This window comes from Lutra lutra, chromosome 1, assembly GCF_902655055.1.
Source record: "Lutra lutra chromosome 1, mLutLut1.2, whole genome shotgun sequence".
Taxonomy (NCBI): Eukaryota; Metazoa; Chordata; class Mammalia; order Carnivora; family Mustelidae; genus Lutra; species Lutra lutra.
In genome coordinates, this window is record NC_062278.1 from 163,245,764 (window position 1) to 163,264,727 (window position 18,964).

Below are 18,964 nucleotides of genomic sequence, written 5' to 3' on the forward strand. Positions count from 1 at the left end.
TTCAAAGAGTTTAGCAAATGCTTGCCACACCATCCTTGTACAATAAATATTATTCATTATTCTTTGTGAATGTGATATTGTGATTTATAATGAGTTATATATTTGGTCTTCATCCCATTTCTAGCACAGAGCTCCTAAAACTTGGAATTTTGTAAGCGTTGAGAGTGGTTAAAGTCTCTTTTGTTATGTGAATGAGGTGACTTTTGGATTGCATTTAAAGAATGGGGGGGGGGGGTTGCTAGTTTCCAGCAGAACCAACCATATCATTACAGGATTGGAACTTTCAGTCCCACGCCCCAGACTTCCAGTGAAAGGAGAGGGGCTGGAGGTTGAATCTGGGGTCAATGATTTAGTCAATCATGCCTAAATAATGAAGCCTCCATTAATACCTAAAAGGGTAAGTTTGGAGAGGTCCTAGATTGGGGAACCAGAGCACTCCCACGTGCCACAGTGCTAGGCCCCAAACTCTGCAAGGACAGAAGCTCCTTTGTTCTGGGAACTCTCCCTCTTTATCTCTTCAGCTGGCTATTCACTTGTACCCGTTGATATTCTCTGTAATAAACTGGTAATCTAGTGAATATACCGGTTTCCTGAGTTCTATGAGCTGCTCAAGCACATTAATGGGACCCAGGGAGGCTACTGTGGGAACCTCTGATTTGCAGCATACCGGTCAGATGCACAGGTGACAACCCAGACTTGTGATCGGCATCTGGGGTGGTGGCATCCTTGTGGGACTGAGCCCTGACCCTGTGGGATCTGGTACTGTCTCTGAGCAGTGTCAGAATTGAGTCGAATGGTGGACACCCATTTGGGCGTCAAAGAATTGCCTGGTGGTGTGGGAAAACCCCACATGTTAGAACTAGGAGTACAGAATAACAGCACACCTCTTTTTGATGGAATTGCCACTGTCAGCTGGAATAAGACCCACCTGCGAACCCCAATTTCCTCATGACACAGACTGGAAACAGGCCTGGCCGGGCAGAGCTGTGAGCCCAGAATCCAGGTCTCCCGCCTCCCAGCCCAGCTGCCCAGGACACACATCAGTGAAGAAGGCCTGGGCTCGGACAGCACTGAGAATTCCCGAGAAAACATCTGGGAAAGCAAAGGGAAAATGGACAGGATAAGGGTAGGGACGGTTCTTACAGCCTTTGTGTCCAATGTGACAGGTAAGACCCTGAAAAGTAGAGTGGCTCGGCCATGTCCTGTGATTTCCAGCTCACTTGAGGAACACATCACAGTAAAGGCCTTAGCAGAGGGAGCTCAGGGGAGGCAGGGCCAGGACCCTCGAGGGAATTCCTGAGACCTCGATACCAGCCCACACCCACAGCACCCAGTTCTCCAAAAACCTTACCAGCCAACACCCCCGCCATTGTGAAGAGCAACCCAGGTGGCACCGCGAAAGGCATCTCCCACGAAGTTCTGCACAGCCATGTCTGCAGAAACAGAGGCCACGCCCCGTTATTCCCTGAATGCCAAGGGCTAGAGGCCAGGCCAGGCTCTGACCTGGGCGACAATGGGCTGAGTGGGGCCTGAAGGACAGACTCTAGAAATAGCCACAATGTATGTTTGCAGAGCCACACAAAGCTGGAGTACTGACAAGTGCCCAAGTACCCACTGTTAGCCTGTACAGTTACGCCCTCCAGCGCTGAAGGCCAGATAAAGTGCTCCAGAAGCAGAGAGAACAAAAGAATTAAAGGGATGGTGGTACTGATTTTAGCCCATAGATGCAGAGAGCCAAGAGAGTCACTCCCACCCTTAAAACGAAATAAAAACAACAAAAAATAGGTGACTACAAATTAGTGATTGTCCTTGACCCCATCAGAGAACTGAGGTCCCAGGGTAACCAACTCATTACAATCTGGGGAGAGAGAGGCCCTTGCACAGAGAATCTGGTCACCTTACACGTGTGTCTAACAAATTGCTAAAGGACAAGCATGAGCTTGCCTGAAACCTTGAGGCCTCTGGGACACAGATATAAGAAGGTGTGCGTATCCTAGCAGGCTCTTCTTCCCAAAACCCAGCTGGGTGTTCCCAGAGAAGATCAGGGAGAATCCTAAGAACAGTCTCCTCCCTATACGGGGTTGTGAAATGCAAGAAGCACAGCCCTAAAACCTGATAAAGGTCGGGAAACATCGTCCTCTAGGGCCTCCTTAGATGTCCCGGCCCAGCCACATCTTGGCTTTAGCTCACCAGATCTGATTTCAGACTTCCAGACTTCAGAACTGTGAGAGAACACATCTGTGTTGTTTTAAGCCATTAAGTTTGTGGTACCTTGTTACAGTGGCCTCAGGTATGAATATAAACTATATTAATATCAGAGAATTTCAGAGCAAGGACTATTGTTCGGGACAAAGAGAAACATGACACAATAATAAAGATGTCAGTTCTCCAAGAAGACATCAGACATTGAAACGAGTGTGCACCTAACAGCATAGGTTTAAAATACTTGGAGCAAAGATGCTGAAGACCCTAAGGGAGAAACAGACAAATCCGCAAACACCGGTGGAGACTTCACCACTCTCTCCCTGTGTAATTTACAGAATAATTAGGCAGAAAATCAATAAAGATACAGATGACCAGAAGAGCATTATCAACCAACCTGACCTAACTGACATCTGCAGGATCCACCAAATAACACAGAACATATATTCTTCTCAAATGCACCAGGATAGACCATCTTCTGGCCACCAAACAACCCTTAACAATTTTAAAAGAACAGAACAAATATAAAGTAAGTCCTCAGACCATAATGGAATTAAACCTGAAGTCGGTAACAAAGGTATCTGAAAAATCTCCTAAAACTTGGAAATTTAAAAAGGTACTTCTAGGGGCGCCTGGGTGGCTCAGTGGGTTGGGCCGCTGCCTTCGGCTCGGGTCATGATCTCGGGGTCCTGGGATCGAGTCCCGCTTCGGGCTCTCTGCTCAGCAGGGAGCCTGCTTTCCCTTCCTCTCTCTCTGCCTGCCTTTCTGCCTGCTTGTGATCTCTTTCTGTCAAATAAATAAATAACATCTTTGAAAAAAAAAAAAAAGGTACTTCTAGTTGTGCCAGGATGGCTCAGTCAGTGAAGCTTCCTCCTTTTGATTTCAGCTCAGGTCATGATCTCAGGGTCATGAGATTGAGCCCTGTTTCGAGCTCCGCACTGAACATGGAGCCTGCTAAAGATTCTCTCTCTCTCTCTCTCTCTCTCTCTCTCTCTGTGTGTGTGTGTCCTTTTCCCCCTGTACTCACACACTCTCTTTCTTAAAAAAATTTTTTAATTAATTACAAAAGATACTTCAAGTAACCAATGGATCCAAGAGAAAGTCTTACGGGAAATTAACAAATATCTTGAACTGAATGAAAATGAAAATTTATAGAAATTGGCAGGATGCAGCTAAAGCAGTGTTTAAAAGAAATTAGAGCATTAAATACCTCTATTAGGAAAAAAAATGTTTCAATTCAGTAACCTCAGCTTCTGCCTTATGAAGCCAGAGGAAGAAGAGCAAGTCGAACCCAAAGCCAGTAGAAGGAAGGACATACTAAAGATTAGAGCAGAAATCAATTAATTTGGAAGCAAAAAACAATAGAAAAAAAATGAACGAAACCAGAAGCTTCTTTTTGGGGGGAAGATCAACAAATTTGATAAATTTCCAGCCAGACTGATCAAGAAGAAAGAAAAAATACACAAATGACCAATATCAAGAATGACAAAGGAGACATGACAACTGACCCCACAGACATTAGACAGATAAATATAGGAATACAACTCTATACCTATAAATTTGATAACTTACATGAAATATATCAACTCCTTAAAAAAAGTGATACAGATGGGGTTCCTGAGTGTGTTCCTCCTTTCCTTGAGATCCCATCCGTAATGGAAGGAACCCCCAAGTACTGGGAATGAACGAGCTATGCCAGGACTAGAACCCACCAGCCTCTGTGGTGATTATAACTGTAGTAGGTTTAGAAGCAGAAACAGTAACATCAGGTGCAGCAGATAACCTCATTGAACGCCAGCTGCAGGTCATCGACCTAAAGCTGCACACGTATTAATTCATCTCATTCTTCACAACAAACCTCTGAAGTAGGTACTATAGTTATTTCCATCTTACACATAAGGAAATTGAGGTTCGGAGACTAGAAGTGTCTTGCTGAGGACCACCTAGCAAGTGACAGGGTCAAGAACACACCTGAGTCTACAGCATCCAACTGTCCCATTTTGCCTGACACAAGCCCAGTTTAAAACCAGAAATCCCAGATCCCAAAAACCCCTGTGTGCTGGGCTGGTCACCCTATGCCAAGTCTCTCAGACACCAGAACCTTTTTTGCATCATTATGACTGACTAAAATGAATCAATTTATTTCTAAACAAAATCAAATCCAACATAAAAACAATTGAAAAAATATTTTTGTCTTTCTCACCTGCACAGAAGGCAGAGCCATCGTAAATGTTGGAGGTCTCCCTAAAGGGGCTGTCCGTGCCACTCACATCATGATGGTCTCGGCTCAGGACCACCGGCGCCTGCAGCAGGGAAGGAAATGAGATGTAGGCAGACAGTGTCTACCATAGCTGCCTGGCACACACCAGAAGCCCTCCAGATTGCTCCCCCAGGAAATATACCTTCCTCAACAAGAGGAAGCATAGATGTTTCTGATGGCTTCCTGTAGCTACCAACAGATCCATTCCACAGATTGGGTGCTTTCTATACGTGCAGGCCACCCACGTGTTATGTCCGTGTTGGCTCACTGGGTAGTCTCAACCACTCTAACCAGATAGGTATGCCTGTTACCATGCCTGTTTTATAATCAGGAAAACTGAGGCCCAGTGAGGAAAAGAAACTTGCCCAATGACATAGAGCTGGTGAGTGGACAGGTTGGGATTTAAATCCATACACAGTATACTAGAATCTGGGCTTTCCCCTGAGTCTGCGCTCTAAGGAAAGGGGCAGACAGATAGCCCAGGCTTGCCGAGTGGATGCTTCCTTTCTGGGCCTTGGTTTTCTGGACAAGGAAATCACCAAGATCCTTTCTGAGCTGCCGTTCTCTGTGAGGACAGAGATTTTTCACATGGTGAAAGCACAGGGGGTTTAATTTTTCAAGTGCATGTGTTGGCAATTCTTCCTGTTCCCGAAAGATCTCAGTCTGCTTGGGAGTCTGTGACGTGCTGCCAGGAGGTGGGCAGCTCTGCACCCCAATGACAGAATACAGTGCAGCCCTGATGGTTGAGTGGGGCCATGGCTAAGGACTGGCCAACCAGGCTCCCTTGTGCCAGGCACAGGGTGGTTCCATTACAAAAAAAGTTCTAACTGGAAAAATTAAGTGGTAGAGGTGAAGGGGCTGGGGCAAAGGGGCACATTTTGTGCCCACAAGCATGAGGTGAGTGCTAGTCTGACCCAGTTACACCTTCCACTTGGCTGTCCTCAGGAGGAGGAAGGCAGTGGAGCCCACAGCTGCAACGAGCAGGCTCTTCCCAGCACCAACCTGGGATCTTTCTTGAGTGTCTCACAAAGGAACCATGGCTAGCCCTATGAGCATTGGTCTTCAGGGCCCTCCCCAGTGGTCATAGAATTGCATAGGCTCCCTGTGTAAGAGGAGATATCTTGCTGAAAGGGGAACTCCTCATTGCTCTGAATTAAGAGGCCCTCTTCTCCCTTCCTTGAACAGGCCAAGCTTGCTCTTCACATTTGCTCTGAACTGCCATCCCCCAGAGATTCTAGCACCTTCCAGATATTCAGCTCTCAGTTCTACAGCCGTTAACTCAGAAGACCTGTTCTGACCACCCTGTCTAAAGTCAACACTCATTCCCACCCCTCACCTGCACCCCGTCATCCCCACCCTGTCTAAAGCCACCGCTCATTCCCAACTCTTCATGCCCTCCCTGCCACTTCTACCCCATTACCCACACCCCATCAGCACCATTCACTTTCTTCTCATGTTCATCACCATCTGATGTTCCCTCTGAACTTACACCTTTATCCTGCATCATCAGTTTCCCTTCCCTAGTGTGTGGATGAGGACGGGACACTGTCTATTTTGTCCTCTGCCATGGGGTCCCCAGTCCTTTAGAATAAGCCTGGCACAGAAGAGGTGCCCAAGCAAGCATGTGGAATGAATGACAAAGACTCCCTGCTCTCCGTGCTAACCGGCCAACTACAGCCTGGACATGAGTGTGCCTAGAGAGAGGTCCTGGCGGAGCGGCCCCAGCCCTCCTCCTAGGCATGCTGAGCTCGGGCAGTGTTTCCTGAGATGGGCTAGGGCTGTTGTCCCTGCCACCACCACAACCACCCACCAGGAGAGGCATCATGTTCATCAGTCTGATTTCCCTTTCACAGCTGATCATTTATACTGGCACTCCCAAACCCAGGGCCACCAGCAAGAGCTCTGCGGAACAGCCTTCCAAATGGGTGTCCCCAGAGCTCCATGTCCTCCATGGTGGGCTGCTGACTGGGAGGAAAATGGGGGAAAGCTAGGAAAGTTTGTCATGGTTTATAAAAAGATAATTCAAAAAAAAAAAGGTAATTCAAGAAAGAGGACTCGCTCGATCCTCACACCTAGGCTTTGGGGTTAACAGAAAATGGCACCTGAGGCTCAGAGACAGCAGCTGACTTGCCCAAGGTCACACAGCAGGAACCACATCAGAGGCTGGCTTTGAGGACAAGCCTCCACACTCCTGTTCCCCAGTTTTCTGCCCCCCAGCCTGACACAAACACAGACCACGGGGTCTCTGGGCCATGCCAGTGCTGACGGCAAGGAGACGAGGGAAGGCCTCCAGCCTACAGCCCAGGATGTGTCACCTTGATCTCCCCACGGGCGATGGCTTGGTTGAAGGCCACAGCGATGGCCACACGGCCTTTCTGGTCTGAGTACAGGATCCTCGCCTGGGACCCTACTACCTGCGGGGAAAAGGTAGAAAAGAGGCACTTCGGTGACCTAGTGATGTGCAGGCAGCGACTTGGGTGACAGGTCCACCAGCAGCCAGATAGTCCCCTCGAGGCAGGTTGTGGAGCACCCCAGGGTGTGTGATAGCTCTTCAGTCTGTGGGCCTGAGGCGGGCCCTCACGTCCAGCGCCCCCATGCCACCATGCTGACCCTCTGCATGTCCACACACAGTCGGGGCCCCCAGAGGCCCCTCTGTGATCAAGCACCTCATGGCTTAACCCCATGAGGGGTCTCTGAAACCCTGACCTGCCCATCTCTAGGGGTGTTACCTATTAGGAGTATACCCCGGCTTGAGTCCTCTCAATAAAAAGAATATGAACACCACCTAAGGCAATTTCAGATTGTGCCCAGCACAGCCGCAATTTCTCTGCACACTGTCACTCGCTGGTGCGTTTGTGAGGAAGGTGCTGGGATCCTCATCCTCAGCTCCACTTTACAGATGAAAAAACTGGGGCACAGAGGCTGAGCCACCTGCCCACGACCACCTGAGCCATAAGTGGCATGGCCAGGGGCCTGTGGACCAAAACACCGGGAGAAGCCCCTCTGGAGGGTGAGACAGGTCGCCCCCACGAAACGGAAGCGGCAGCAAGTGAAAATGAACAGTGGTTCTCAAGCAGGGGCAAAGCCTGGAGACACATTTGGGTGCAGTTGGCATGGGCATGGGAGGGGTGCTGCTAACCATCCTACAACATGACCCCCAGCTCCAACAGAGACTTATCCAGCCCCCAGGCACTCGCACTGATATTTGAGGCAGCTGGCGGTAGTTCTTGTTCACAGCAGCATTATTCACAACAGCTAAAATGTGGAAGCACGCCAGGTGTCCATTGATGGATGAATGCACAAGCAAAATAGATACACTCTGTGCAGACAATGGAATATTACTCAGCCTTGAAAAGGAAGGGAATTCTGACACACACTGCAGTGTGGATGAACCTTGAGCACATCATGTTGAGTGAAAGAAGCCAGTCCCACAAGGACCAGTCCTGCACGATCCCACTCACATGAGGTCCCTAGAGCAGTCAAATACACAAAGACTGAAAGTAGGGTGGTGGCTGCCAGGGGCTGGTGGAGGGGAATGGGGGTTCGTGTTGAATGGGGGTGGAGTTTCAGCTTGGGAAGATGAAGAAGTCTGGAAACAGATGGGGGTGATAGTTGCACGCAATGTAAGGTACACAAAGCCACTGAGTTGCACCTTAAAAATGGTTAAAATGGAAAACTTTATGGTAATGTATATATTGCCACAACTGAAAAAAAAAAAAAAAAAACGATTTGGCCCAAACATCAGTTGTGCTGAAACTGGGAAACCCTGGATTCTCCAAAGAGGATGTCGGTGTTTCCCTCAGCTGCCTGGCCACTCGTCCTGGAATGGGGTGGAAGGTTCGGTAGTGGGTGCCGGAGGGAGCCGCAGCCCTGACCCTGAGCTGGAAAACAGCTCCGTCTGGGCCGCGGCACCCGCCAGCACAGTGAGCTGAGCCGCTTCTCCCTTGCATGTGGCTTGCTAAGGGCCTTACTAGACTCCTGCAGCTGCCTCAGAGCCCTGTGGGAAGGACTATACTAGAAATCAGCACTGCAGAGATTTTCAGATATCTGGAATCCAGAAAAAGAAAATCAAGGAGGAATGGGCATAGGATTGCCAGCTCCATCAAGAGTATACCTTAAAAGAAACTCAATTAAAATGTTAAAAAAAAAAGGATGGCCTTCTGTGATCACCATCTTTCCCTAAGGCAAAGAGCAATGTGAAATAAGTATGGAGAACACAACCTCCAGAAAACTTCAACTCAAACACAGAAGAGACAGTCTTGCTTCTCTATCACCCTTGTAGCGGTAGCCAGAGGGCCATTCCCCATGGCCCTGACCTCCCAACCTCCCCTCAGCCCCTTCCTGCTCTGTGGGAGCCCTTCCCTCAAGGCCAGGTCCTTGTCTTCTCCAGGCCATCTCCAGACTGGCCCTGCACATTTCTGCTCCTGCTCCAACCTCCCCACAGCCCAGATTCTCAAGTCCAACAGTGGGGTGGTCGTCTCAGATTCTGAGCAGTCACAGAGACCACTGTTGACACGGGGGTTGTGGCTGAAACACGCATGCCAACCACTGGCCAAGGAGGAGTCTGGGTGGGTAGTGTTGGGCCCCAGGAGCCCAGGACGCAGGGACGGTGCTCAAGGGAGTCCCCCTCTGGCCCTAGGACCTTCAGGCCAGGAACACACTAGTCTGGACGTGTGTCCACCAGGCAGAGTCTGGCCATTGAGGTCTGTGGCCAAAGGCGTGTGAGCCAGATGCTCGTGTTTCATTTGTCCCCAGTACACTAGGCCTGCTGCTGCCTCAGGGCCTGTGCTTCCGCTGGTCCTGTGCCTCCCTGACTATCACAGGGCAGCTCCCCCATCCCCCAAACTCCCAGCATTCAGACCCAAACTCACAACTCAGCTCCATACTTACTATGTTCTCCATACTTATTATATACTCCATACTCGCAGACAACTTTCTGACCAGTCTGTATAAAGCAGTCCCCACCCAGCATCACCTGGATCCGTGTTCACGTGCATGTAAGCAGACACAAGGCAGCGGCATGCCTCTCTGCTCAGCCATGGGCCCAGCCGTGCCTCGTGCACAGACTGTCCCAGAGGGCCTGCTCCAAGTATGCGCACCACCACAGCTCGGGTGTGCACACGGTCACTGGCATCTCAATGCACAGCTGAGAAGGAAAGCTCAGAGAGACTGAGCTACTCACCCCAGGTCACACAGAGGAAAAGCCAGGAGGCCTGACTCAAGAGAGCTACTTGTGGAGTAACTGGGTGAGCAATGCCCTAACTGACCCTGGTCACTGCCCCAGGGCCCCAGGGCACCATTCGAAAGGCCTCCTATGAGGCCGAGGATGCGGCCACCTAAGCAGTCTCACAGGGTATGTTGGCACCATCTTGGGGCTCATATATACCAGCCCCCCACCTCTGGGAGGGCAGTCCAGAGGCCCACCCCTGCTTCCCGCCAGGCCAAGCCCTCACCAGCCGGTGCTTGGCGGCCTCCCGGATCCAGCGGATGTTGTCCATATACTGCAGCTTCACAGCTGGGTTCACTGCAGGGAGAAAGCAGGGTGTCACAGGCCCCAGGGGCCCCTGTTCTGTGGGGCTCAGGCATGGGCCCTCCCTCTGGCAAGTGCTCAGCACAGCAGACATCTGTTCTGCAAGCATCATGGAGCCCAGACACGGGGTCAGGAAGCTCCCATCCTCAGTACCCCACTAGGCCATCTGAATTCTGGAATTAGTAATGCCAACAGTCACATGGATTAACACACAGACGTGTGCGACCCCCTGCCTAATACATTCATTTCCTCAGCAAACATTTATTGAGTCCACAGTGTAGTCCAGGTGCTGTGCCAGGCACTGGGAACAGAGACTGCTGCATGCCAGGGAGGAAATTAAAGTGTGGTGAGGTACTCACTGCAGTGGATGGGGGGGTGTCAGGGGGACCAAAGGCGTCTTTGCAGAGGTAATGGTCAAGCTACCTCCTAAATGCTAAGAAGGAACTAGCTACACAAAGATCTGAGAAAACAGTGCTCTAGGCAGAGGGAACAGCAAAGCAAAGGCCCTGAGGTAGAACAAAGCTTGGCCTATCTCAATAAGACAGGCCAGTAGGGTAAAGTGTGGAGGGCGAGCTGGAGTCAGAGGGTAGCTGTGTTCCTCGGGACTTTTTTTTAAAAACTCACACTTTTAAAATTTTTTATTAAAAATGAAGGCGATGCTCACAAGTCATCACTGCCAAATTACTCCACTACCTTTTACCAAGTTCTGTGCTCTTGAGGTTACCTGTCTGGAGGAGAGCTGGCTGCCGCTCCGTGTGCAGCCTCGCTGGAAACCAGAGTATTTACACCGCGGCGGCCAGGAGGTGCACCAGCTCAGGGGTTCCTCCGGGAGAGCGTTTTGGTGAACACCCACCAGCCAGCCTGCTCCCCGAGCACCTGGAGGCGTCCGGCCGGATATCTAAGAGCGCACTGCTGCTTCCCTCCCCCTTCCCGGGAGGCCTTCCAGGCACTCCTCTTCCCCCTCCCCAGCGACGCCTCCTCCCCGACCCTCCCCGACCCTCCCCGCACCGCCCCGGCCCCGCCCGGCTTCTCCCACACAGGTGCACGCCCACCCTGCATCCTGGTAACCTGGGCCTGCTCCAATCCCCTGAGCCTGGAACGGTCCCGGGGAACGGAAAAGGAGCCGCCGAGGCTGAAGGACCCACACAAACAACTGGCGAGAAGGTGCCCGGGACCTTCAGAAAGGCTGCGGAGAAGTGGGGGTAGGAGCTAGGACGGCTGAGGAAGTTTCCTAAAATTTTTGTCTCCTCCTCTCCACGTGATAAGCGACACGTCAAATCCACTACACATAAAGGGACTGAGGTTAAACCAGGGGCGGGGGCCGGTCGTCCGTGAAGGGTCAACCACTACCATCCGCGCGGGAAGGCAGGGCCGCGCTGTGTATCGGAGAAGCCGCGGGCCGGCGCAGGAGCTCCGACGCGGGGAAAGCTGAGCGGGCACAGCAGAGAGGTGCGAGAACCAGGAGCACTCTGCACAGGCCCGACCCCGAGGCCCCCTGCGCTCGCGCCTGCGGGGCGGGGGCGGCAGGCTGGGGGTGAGCGGAGAAGGGGGCCTCGTCAAGGGGGTGGGCTGCCCTGGAGCCGCTGCTGGGCCACCTGCCTGTCAGCGTCGCCCGTCCTACAGCCTCACCTCCATCAGCGATGGCCTTCTCCAGCACGCACGTGGCCAGCTCATCTGTGACTGCCAGGTCCTGGGGGTCCCCTGAGGTGCACACCCAGCGGAAAGGCCCAAATCCCAGGGAGAATATGTCCCTGCAAAGACAAAATGCCTCCTAGCCTCGGGACTCCCCAGCTAGGCTGCCCCCACTGATGGGGGCGGGGCCGCCGTGAACCGGGAGGCAAGGCCTGCAGGTGCTCCAGAACTGAGAGGGGGTGAAGGTTGTATGCAGTATGCCCAGCCAGCATATGGGGGATGTGTCGGGGCGTGGATGTGGGCACACATAGTGAAGTTATCCGGTGTTCAGAATTGATGCTGGAAGCCCCTGAGCCACTAACTGGACAGCAAGTTTAGAAGCCTCCAGGTCCCCTCTCCCCCTCAGCCGCCACCCTCCCCCGCCGCCCCGCCCCGTCAGCCTCTCTCCCCTGTTCCCTCCTCCCTCTCACCTCCCTTCCCCAGTTCCCATCAGTTTCCCTTCCCTCCTCCCTCTCAGCCTCTCTCCTCCCCTCGATCCCCTCCCCGCTCAGCCCCCCTGATGTGGGAAACAAAGGCAGAAGGAAAATGGTTAAATTTCCTCACCGCCTACAGCCCATTGATAAGTCCTTGAAACAGGCAGAGTTACATTCTTCTAGGGACTGAACTGCCTCCATGTTAATACTTGACTAAGGGCAAAAGACAATCCTAGCCCAACTACTCATCCCCCAAGGATCCTGTAAGTCTACTTTAACATATACAAATTCCTTTGGAAATTTCCTTTATCTCTATCCCCTAAGATACATGTTGGCAATCACCCCCCAGGCATATGGCCCACCGATATACATCTGAAGGGTCTCACGACTAAGGTTTTATTAGACAGTAATAAATTATCTTTTCCCAACAACAGTTAGCCTCCTCAAGGTCCTGGAAACCTTGCTTCCAGAATTCCTTAGAGGCTTTTGCTATCCCCTAACCCCCACCCAACTTGAAAGTAAATAATGTGCCACTCTTCATGACACCAATGCAGCTCTTTCTGCCCATGGGTCCTGTCCCCATCCTTTAAGAAAACCACCTTTTTGCACCAAAGATGTCCCTAGGAATATTTCTTGGCTATTGGCTTCCAACCCTAACATCTTTCCTACATCATTCCCTCCTCCCCATCAGCCCCTCTGCCCTCAGTGTTACCCCTCTCCCCTCAGTGTCTCCCCTCCCTCTGGTTCTCTGTCCCTCCTCTTAGATCTGCATCATTTCTTGCTGCAGGAGCAGGGAGCTGGGATACAAACAGGCAGAAATTCCTTTATAGTGTTGTTACAAAGACAACCTGAAAATCAATGAGCTAAATTGAAGTAGTTGGGAGCAACAATAAATGGGGAGCTTGACCAGGTTTGCCTTAGGTGAACTGACCTTCCTAGGTGGCCTCTAGGCCCCTGGCCTTACCTGTCCCCTGAGCCCACCTTCCTCTCTGGACAGCCCCCTGCTGTATGTATGCTTGGCAGTGTGGTCCCCTGAGCCTCTGCTTCCTCACCCACAGTGAACCTGAGAAGGAGACCATCGCCTTTCTTCCCTCCCTCCCTCTCTGGTCCCATCTTGTGTGCAAATGGGCTGGTGAACCTTCCAGAAGCATCCTGAGGCCTCCCATCCCCTGTCCCTGAGTTGCTGGGTTTGACCCTGAGGCCTCCCCACTCAGCCAGAGCTCTCTCGGGTTATCTCCTGTTTCTCCTTACCTGAGGACTTTCCCAACCTGAGTGTCTAGGACCCAGAGGCTGGAAGTGACCCCATCACTTACCCCATGATGTGCTGGACATACGAGGGGTAGCGGAATTCCGTCTTGCTGGCACCTTTCTTCTCCACGTCAGCTCCTGTGGGCAGAGTCAGCCGAACAGAATCAGCGGGAGGGTCTGAGGGCTGGGCCACACCGCCCCAAGGCGAGGACTCTAGCCGCTCTCCTGCCCTTGCTGTGGGGCTGGGCGGGGGCATGTCCACATTGCCCTCACGTGCCAGGTCCTTCTGTGCCCCCAAAGGCCCACCAGAACTTTCGAACTCCAGGAGGGGACCTGGTGCAGGGACAGGGCTGGGAGGGCCACCTTCCTCTGTGTAGTTTTGTATCATCTGAACTTTACCTTCCAGCATGAGCCACCTGTACTACAGAAAAGTTTCCCACAGACATTAGGGAGGGCACATGATGGGACGAGCACGAGGTATTATATAAGACTGATGAATCACTCACCTCTACCTCTGACACTAATAATACACTGTATGTTAATAAATTGAATTTACATTTTTAAAAAATAATTTCCTTCTCAGAAAAGTTAAGCTATATTTTCCCCCCACTGGAGCTTATATCCAAGCATCCTACCAACTCTTTGTGGCACCAGATGTTCTTAAGACAAATGGAAAAATTGAGGCCCAGAGGCCAAGGACCTGGTGGGACCAGCTCCCAGAAGGCCCCGGGCAAGGGCACAGTGAAAGCTGCATGCCATGCCCCTCTTTCCCCGGGCACCTGCCAGGTCCATTCCTGGCCGGTGAGAAGGGAGAGTGCCCAGTGCCAGGGTCTTGGCCCCTCCCAGCCTGCGGAGACTGGGGGCCCCCTCACCTCGCCTTCGTTGTGTCTCACCTGCTCTTTGGGCCTCCAAGAGGAAGGCATTGCCATAGTCCCAAAAGAAGAAGTTCTCCTTGGCCAGTCTGTTGATGGCTGAGACTTGCCTCCTCAGGCTGCAAGAGCCCAGTGGTTCACAGTCAGCCCTGTCCCCTACCCCCCCGAGAAGTCGCAAGAGCAGACTCTCTGTTCCTCACCCCTGTCACCCCTCCACCGCACCCCACGGGGCTCAGCCAGATTTGCTGTTTCCTTCCCATCAGAGAAAGGAGGAAACAGATTCAGAGAGGTTAAAGTTCTTGCCTAAGGCCACACAGTTGGCCCCTGGAGAACCAGGCAGAGGCCAAAGTCAACCAGTCCAAAATCTCCTGCCAGCTGTGTGCACCCCTCTCCCCACACCACACACACCCGGAGTAGCCCTGGGACCTCATCACCTTTCCTGGACCAGGCCCTTGAATGCAGCAGGGTCAGAGGCCATGAGGCTCTGGGCCTCCGCGAAGCCCAGCTGCACAGGGTAGTAACCACCATTGAATGGGTTGTGGCAGGAAGTCTGGTCTGATCCCAGGTCCACCAAGAGCTCCCCTGTTGTGTCCAATTCGTGGACCAGGCGCTCCCTGGGGAAAACAAGGGGCGATCAATGTGGGAGGCATCTGCCCAGGGCAGGGGTAAGCATGCCCTGGGGCCTGAGTTCACAGGCCTGCTGGGAGGAGATTGCCCTCCTCTCTCAAAGGTACATCTGCAGGAAGTCTGCTATGAGCTCAGGCCAGGATCTGGGCCTTGAAAACTGGGAGCAGATCTTAAGCTGAGTACATTTTAGAAGCTTTGTGTCCGGGGAGCACATGGCCACCATCAGTACCCTGTCTGGAGGGGGAGGTTCACCCAGGGTCCCCCAAGCTGCCAACTCCCATCCCCCACTCACCAAAGATCCACCACATTGCCATGGTAACCAAGACTGAGCACCTCCTTCCTTTTCCTTGCTTCCCTAGAAGGGCACAAGAGCAGAGCAGATGGCCTATCACACCTGCCCGCAGATGCCCACCACCACCAACACCAGACTGGCGAGAACGCCGAAGAGCCTGGAAGTCACAGAAAGCACTGTGTGTGTCAGCATCCAGCCCGAGGTGCAGCGACCTCTGAGGCGTGTCTTCTGAGGACCTGGAACTGTAACAGCAGACTTGAATGCTCCAGACGAGAGAACGGAGATGACAACAGTGACAAGCCTTCTCCAGGGGATTCACAGAATCAGGGCTGTTGCTGTTAGCGCTCTGTTGGGGATCATTCTAGAACTCATGCAAGGTGATCCTAAAATTGCAGACATCACTAAAGGGGATTCCAGGGGCGCCTGGGTGACTCAGTCTGTTAAGTGTCTGACTCTGGATTTTGGCTCAGGTCATGATCTCAGGAACATGAGACTGAGCCCCACAGAGGGGCCCTGCCTTGGGTTCCATGCTCAGTGGGGATTCTGCTTGAGATTCCTTCCCTCTGCCCATCCCCACCGTGCTTGCATGTGTTCACACTCTGTCTCTAAAATAAATAAATTGTAAAAAAAAAAAAAAAAAAAAAAAAAGACAGGTGTCTGGGTGGCTCAGTTGACTGAGCGTCTGCCTTCAGCTCGGTTTGAGATCTCAGGGTCTTGGGTTCGAGCCCCACTTTGGGCTCCGTGCTCAGCGGGGAGTCTACTTCTCCCTCTCCCCTTCCTCATCCCTCATGCTCACTCTCTCTCTCTGTTTCAAATAAATAAATAAAATCTTTAAAAAAAAATGACTCCAAACATTATTGGGAGAAATAAAAGGACAAAAAAAAAGGGCAGCATATTTAATAGACAGAAAAACACAGATTTAATACATGAAGCCCCACAGGTAGGAGAGGTGTCAGAAAGCAACAGTACGTGGGGAGCTTGGACACCCACTCAAAGGTGCAGGTTGACTACACACTGCGCTTGGCAGAGAGATGTCAGTGGAACCAACATGCTCCTCGCTCCCAAGTGGAAGAAAATAAAGCCGGAAAAGGCATATGGTCCCAGAGCAGTGAGGAGCACAGAAGCAGTGACCAGTGGAGAAGGAAGACGGGATTGATCCCAGCAGCAGGACCAGCATGGGGACAAGGTCCCCACTCCCAGAGGTTCAATCCACTCCCAACTGTGTCTTCCACAGCTCAGGGAGCAGAAGTATAACCCCACGGGCTGCTTGTGGCACCCTGTTACACAGCTCTAACCTGATTCTTTCGGGGTGTGTGTGTGTGTGTGTGTGTGTGTATGAGTGCAAGCACATGTGTGCAAGTGTGTGAGTATGTTCAGGACGCTCAACAGCATTAACAGGGATAGGAGTCAGATCAGGCCAGACCCATCCATGTCCCACTAGAAGTCTGGAATTTCTCCTATATTCCTATATGCAATGGAAACTCACCTGAGAGTTTTACACAGGGGTACAATGGGGTCAAAGTAGGATTTTTAAAAGATCCTGGTAATGGGAGTATCTCCCGGTTCAGCATGTACTTGTACATTTTCCTATAAGCCCCTTTTGAAGAGCCCTGAGCAAATCTAATTGCAGCAGGCTGGAGAACCGCTGGGCAGTGTGTCCTCCCCAAACAGAGCTCAGTTCTGCAAAGTAAATCAGTTGAGAGGATGCTTCAAAAAACCAGCCCCCAGGGGCACCTGGGTGGCACAGTAGCTGAAATGTCCGATTCTCCATTTTGGCTGGGGTCATGATCTCAGTGTCATGAGACCAGCCCTACCAGCTCCATGCTCAGCAGGAAGTCTGATTGGGATTCACTCTCCTGCCCTAGTGTTCTCTCTCTCTCTCTCAAACAAACAAAATGACCTTGGATGAGCCACCCCCAGGGCAGTCCTCCCCCATTCCCACTGAAATACCTTAGAAGACATCACACCAGAGGGAAATGTTGCCAAGCCCCTGTCCTCCAACCAGAGAACCAGAGCATGAGTGAGGAGGAAGACCCACTTACACCCAACCTGGAGTCGTGCTGGAGGAGTCGTTCCTCCTTTCAAAGGAAAGATGGAGTCGTTCCACCTTTCAAAGGCTTATTTTCCGCCAGCAGATTAGATGAGCACCTGCTATGTGCCAGGCTCTCGGCTGGGCACTGAGGCCACAGCGAGAAATACAAGGCACAGTCTTTGCAAAACGGTGGCTCAACCTCAAGAAACTCATTTAGCAGTGAGTGTCTGACCACCAGGTAATGGAATTCCAGGGCTTCCTGCACCCCGGTCCTAGTGAGATATTCTGATGGAGTTAGAAGGGGAGCCTGGCTGGCTCGATCAGCAGAGCCTGCAGCTCTTGATCTCGGGGTCGTGATTCAAACTGCATAGTGGGTCCTGTGATGTTAGTACCATCCCACCTCTGTGGGGTCCCTTGGTGAGGCACCACCTGTGGCCAAGTGTAAGGCATTTAACAGGCCCATGTAAAGCAGCCCAGTTTCCAGGCCCCTTCTTGGGGTCTCCCCACTTTTCCACACTCATGTGTCAGGCACTGTACCTGAGTCTTTCAATGCAGTGGTCCAAGCTGCTGGTCACTTCCATCAGCCATCCTTGCTCGTGGCGTTTCATGAGGGCGGCTTTATCCACCTGGGACCATGAGATGCAGGGTCCCCAGTTACAGGGCATGTCAGCCTCCACTGAGAAGATGCCATCCCCCATGCAGGTCCCCCAATTTTGTAACACAGCATCAGGGCAGATGCTGTGAGCTGCTTTCCAATGTGTGTTCCTCCTCCTGCTCTCCTTATCAACAGAATCCAGATTTTCAAGAGGACACTACGTTCAGCCCCAGTCCAAGTGAACCATGACTACTCTGTCCACTGTCTCCAGCCTCCCTTTCAGGTAAAAACTTCCATTTGATACAAAACTGATCAATGAAGTATAAGAAGGGGTTTCTCAAATATTATTTTCCTGCTAAAATAGAGTCAGTAATAGGTGGCACTTCCTTTCTCCCTCCTTCCTGTCTTAAATGGAGATGAGATGGCTGGGGCTGAGACAGCCATTTTGTATTCACGAGGGAAACCCAAGACAATCTAGAGATGTTGGCTGGACATCATTGTGTGAGAAAAACAAAACCTTATTTGTGGAAGCTGCTATAGTTTGATTTTCTGTTACCTGAAGCCAGGTGGGCTCCTAAGAAGTACAAGAATGTATGACACAGGCTTAGTATCAACTAAGTGTAAGTCACAAAGGTGTGTATCACCAAGGCTTCTCTCTCTCTCTCTTTTAGGATTCCTTATTTACTCTTTGGGAATCTTATTACAAATACTGAGTGTTCTCTCTGTGGCAAACACGTTTTGAAGATACAGGGGAAAGGAGATGAGGATGAGGGTTGAGGATGAGGCAAGGGGAAGTCAAGGCTTTTTAAAAACGTAGGCTGTTTTCCTGCAGATTCCAGGGGATGAGCTCTGTGTGAGCTAACATTAGCTGCTGTAACTTATTTTCTGTGTAGGAGCCGAAGGCAGGCCCCCCAAAATGTGTCACTCTGGCATATTGATTATTTTAAATACAAGTCACTTAAGAGACGCCTGTGCAAGGACACTCAGGCCTTCTTCTGTCCCCTGAAAGCAGGAAATACATCTCCCATGAGAAGGTACGCCCTACCCCAACCAGGTTTGTCTTAAAGCTCCTCGCCTCCTCTCCCTGGCCCCCTTCCTCTCCTTGGCACTCCCAAAGAAAGCCGTGAGAGCCACTGAGCAAACGCCACCAACACTTCTCCTGAAGTCTGCACCCCCTACCCAACTGCGACCTGTCTGAGCT

General features: G+C 51.6%; 1 protein-coding gene across 1 annotated transcript in view; it reads right to left on the reverse strand.

The window, feature by feature from the left end:
• UROC1 (urocanate hydratase 1) overlaps positions 1 to 18,964 on the reverse strand; it is a 43,679-nt gene that overhangs the window by 9,817 nt on the left and 14,898 nt on the right. The window contains exons 9-18 of the mRNA XM_047742800.1: positions 17,706 to 17,794; positions 15,137 to 15,199; positions 14,652 to 14,831; positions 14,239 to 14,336; positions 13,411 to 13,483; positions 11,622 to 11,743; positions 9,916 to 9,986; positions 6,778 to 6,876; positions 4,406 to 4,505; positions 1,352 to 1,433 (exon numbers count right to left, since the gene is read on the reverse strand). Of these exons, the coding sequence (XP_047598756.1) occupies positions 1,352 to 1,433; positions 4,406 to 4,505; positions 6,778 to 6,876; positions 9,916 to 9,986; positions 11,622 to 11,743; positions 13,411 to 13,483; positions 14,239 to 14,336; positions 14,652 to 14,831; positions 15,137 to 15,199; positions 17,706 to 17,794 (977 nt within the window). The remainder of the gene's footprint in view (positions 1 to 1,351; positions 1,434 to 4,405; positions 4,506 to 6,777; positions 6,877 to 9,915; positions 9,987 to 11,621; positions 11,744 to 13,410; positions 13,484 to 14,238; positions 14,337 to 14,651; positions 14,832 to 15,136; positions 15,200 to 17,705; positions 17,795 to 18,964) is intronic.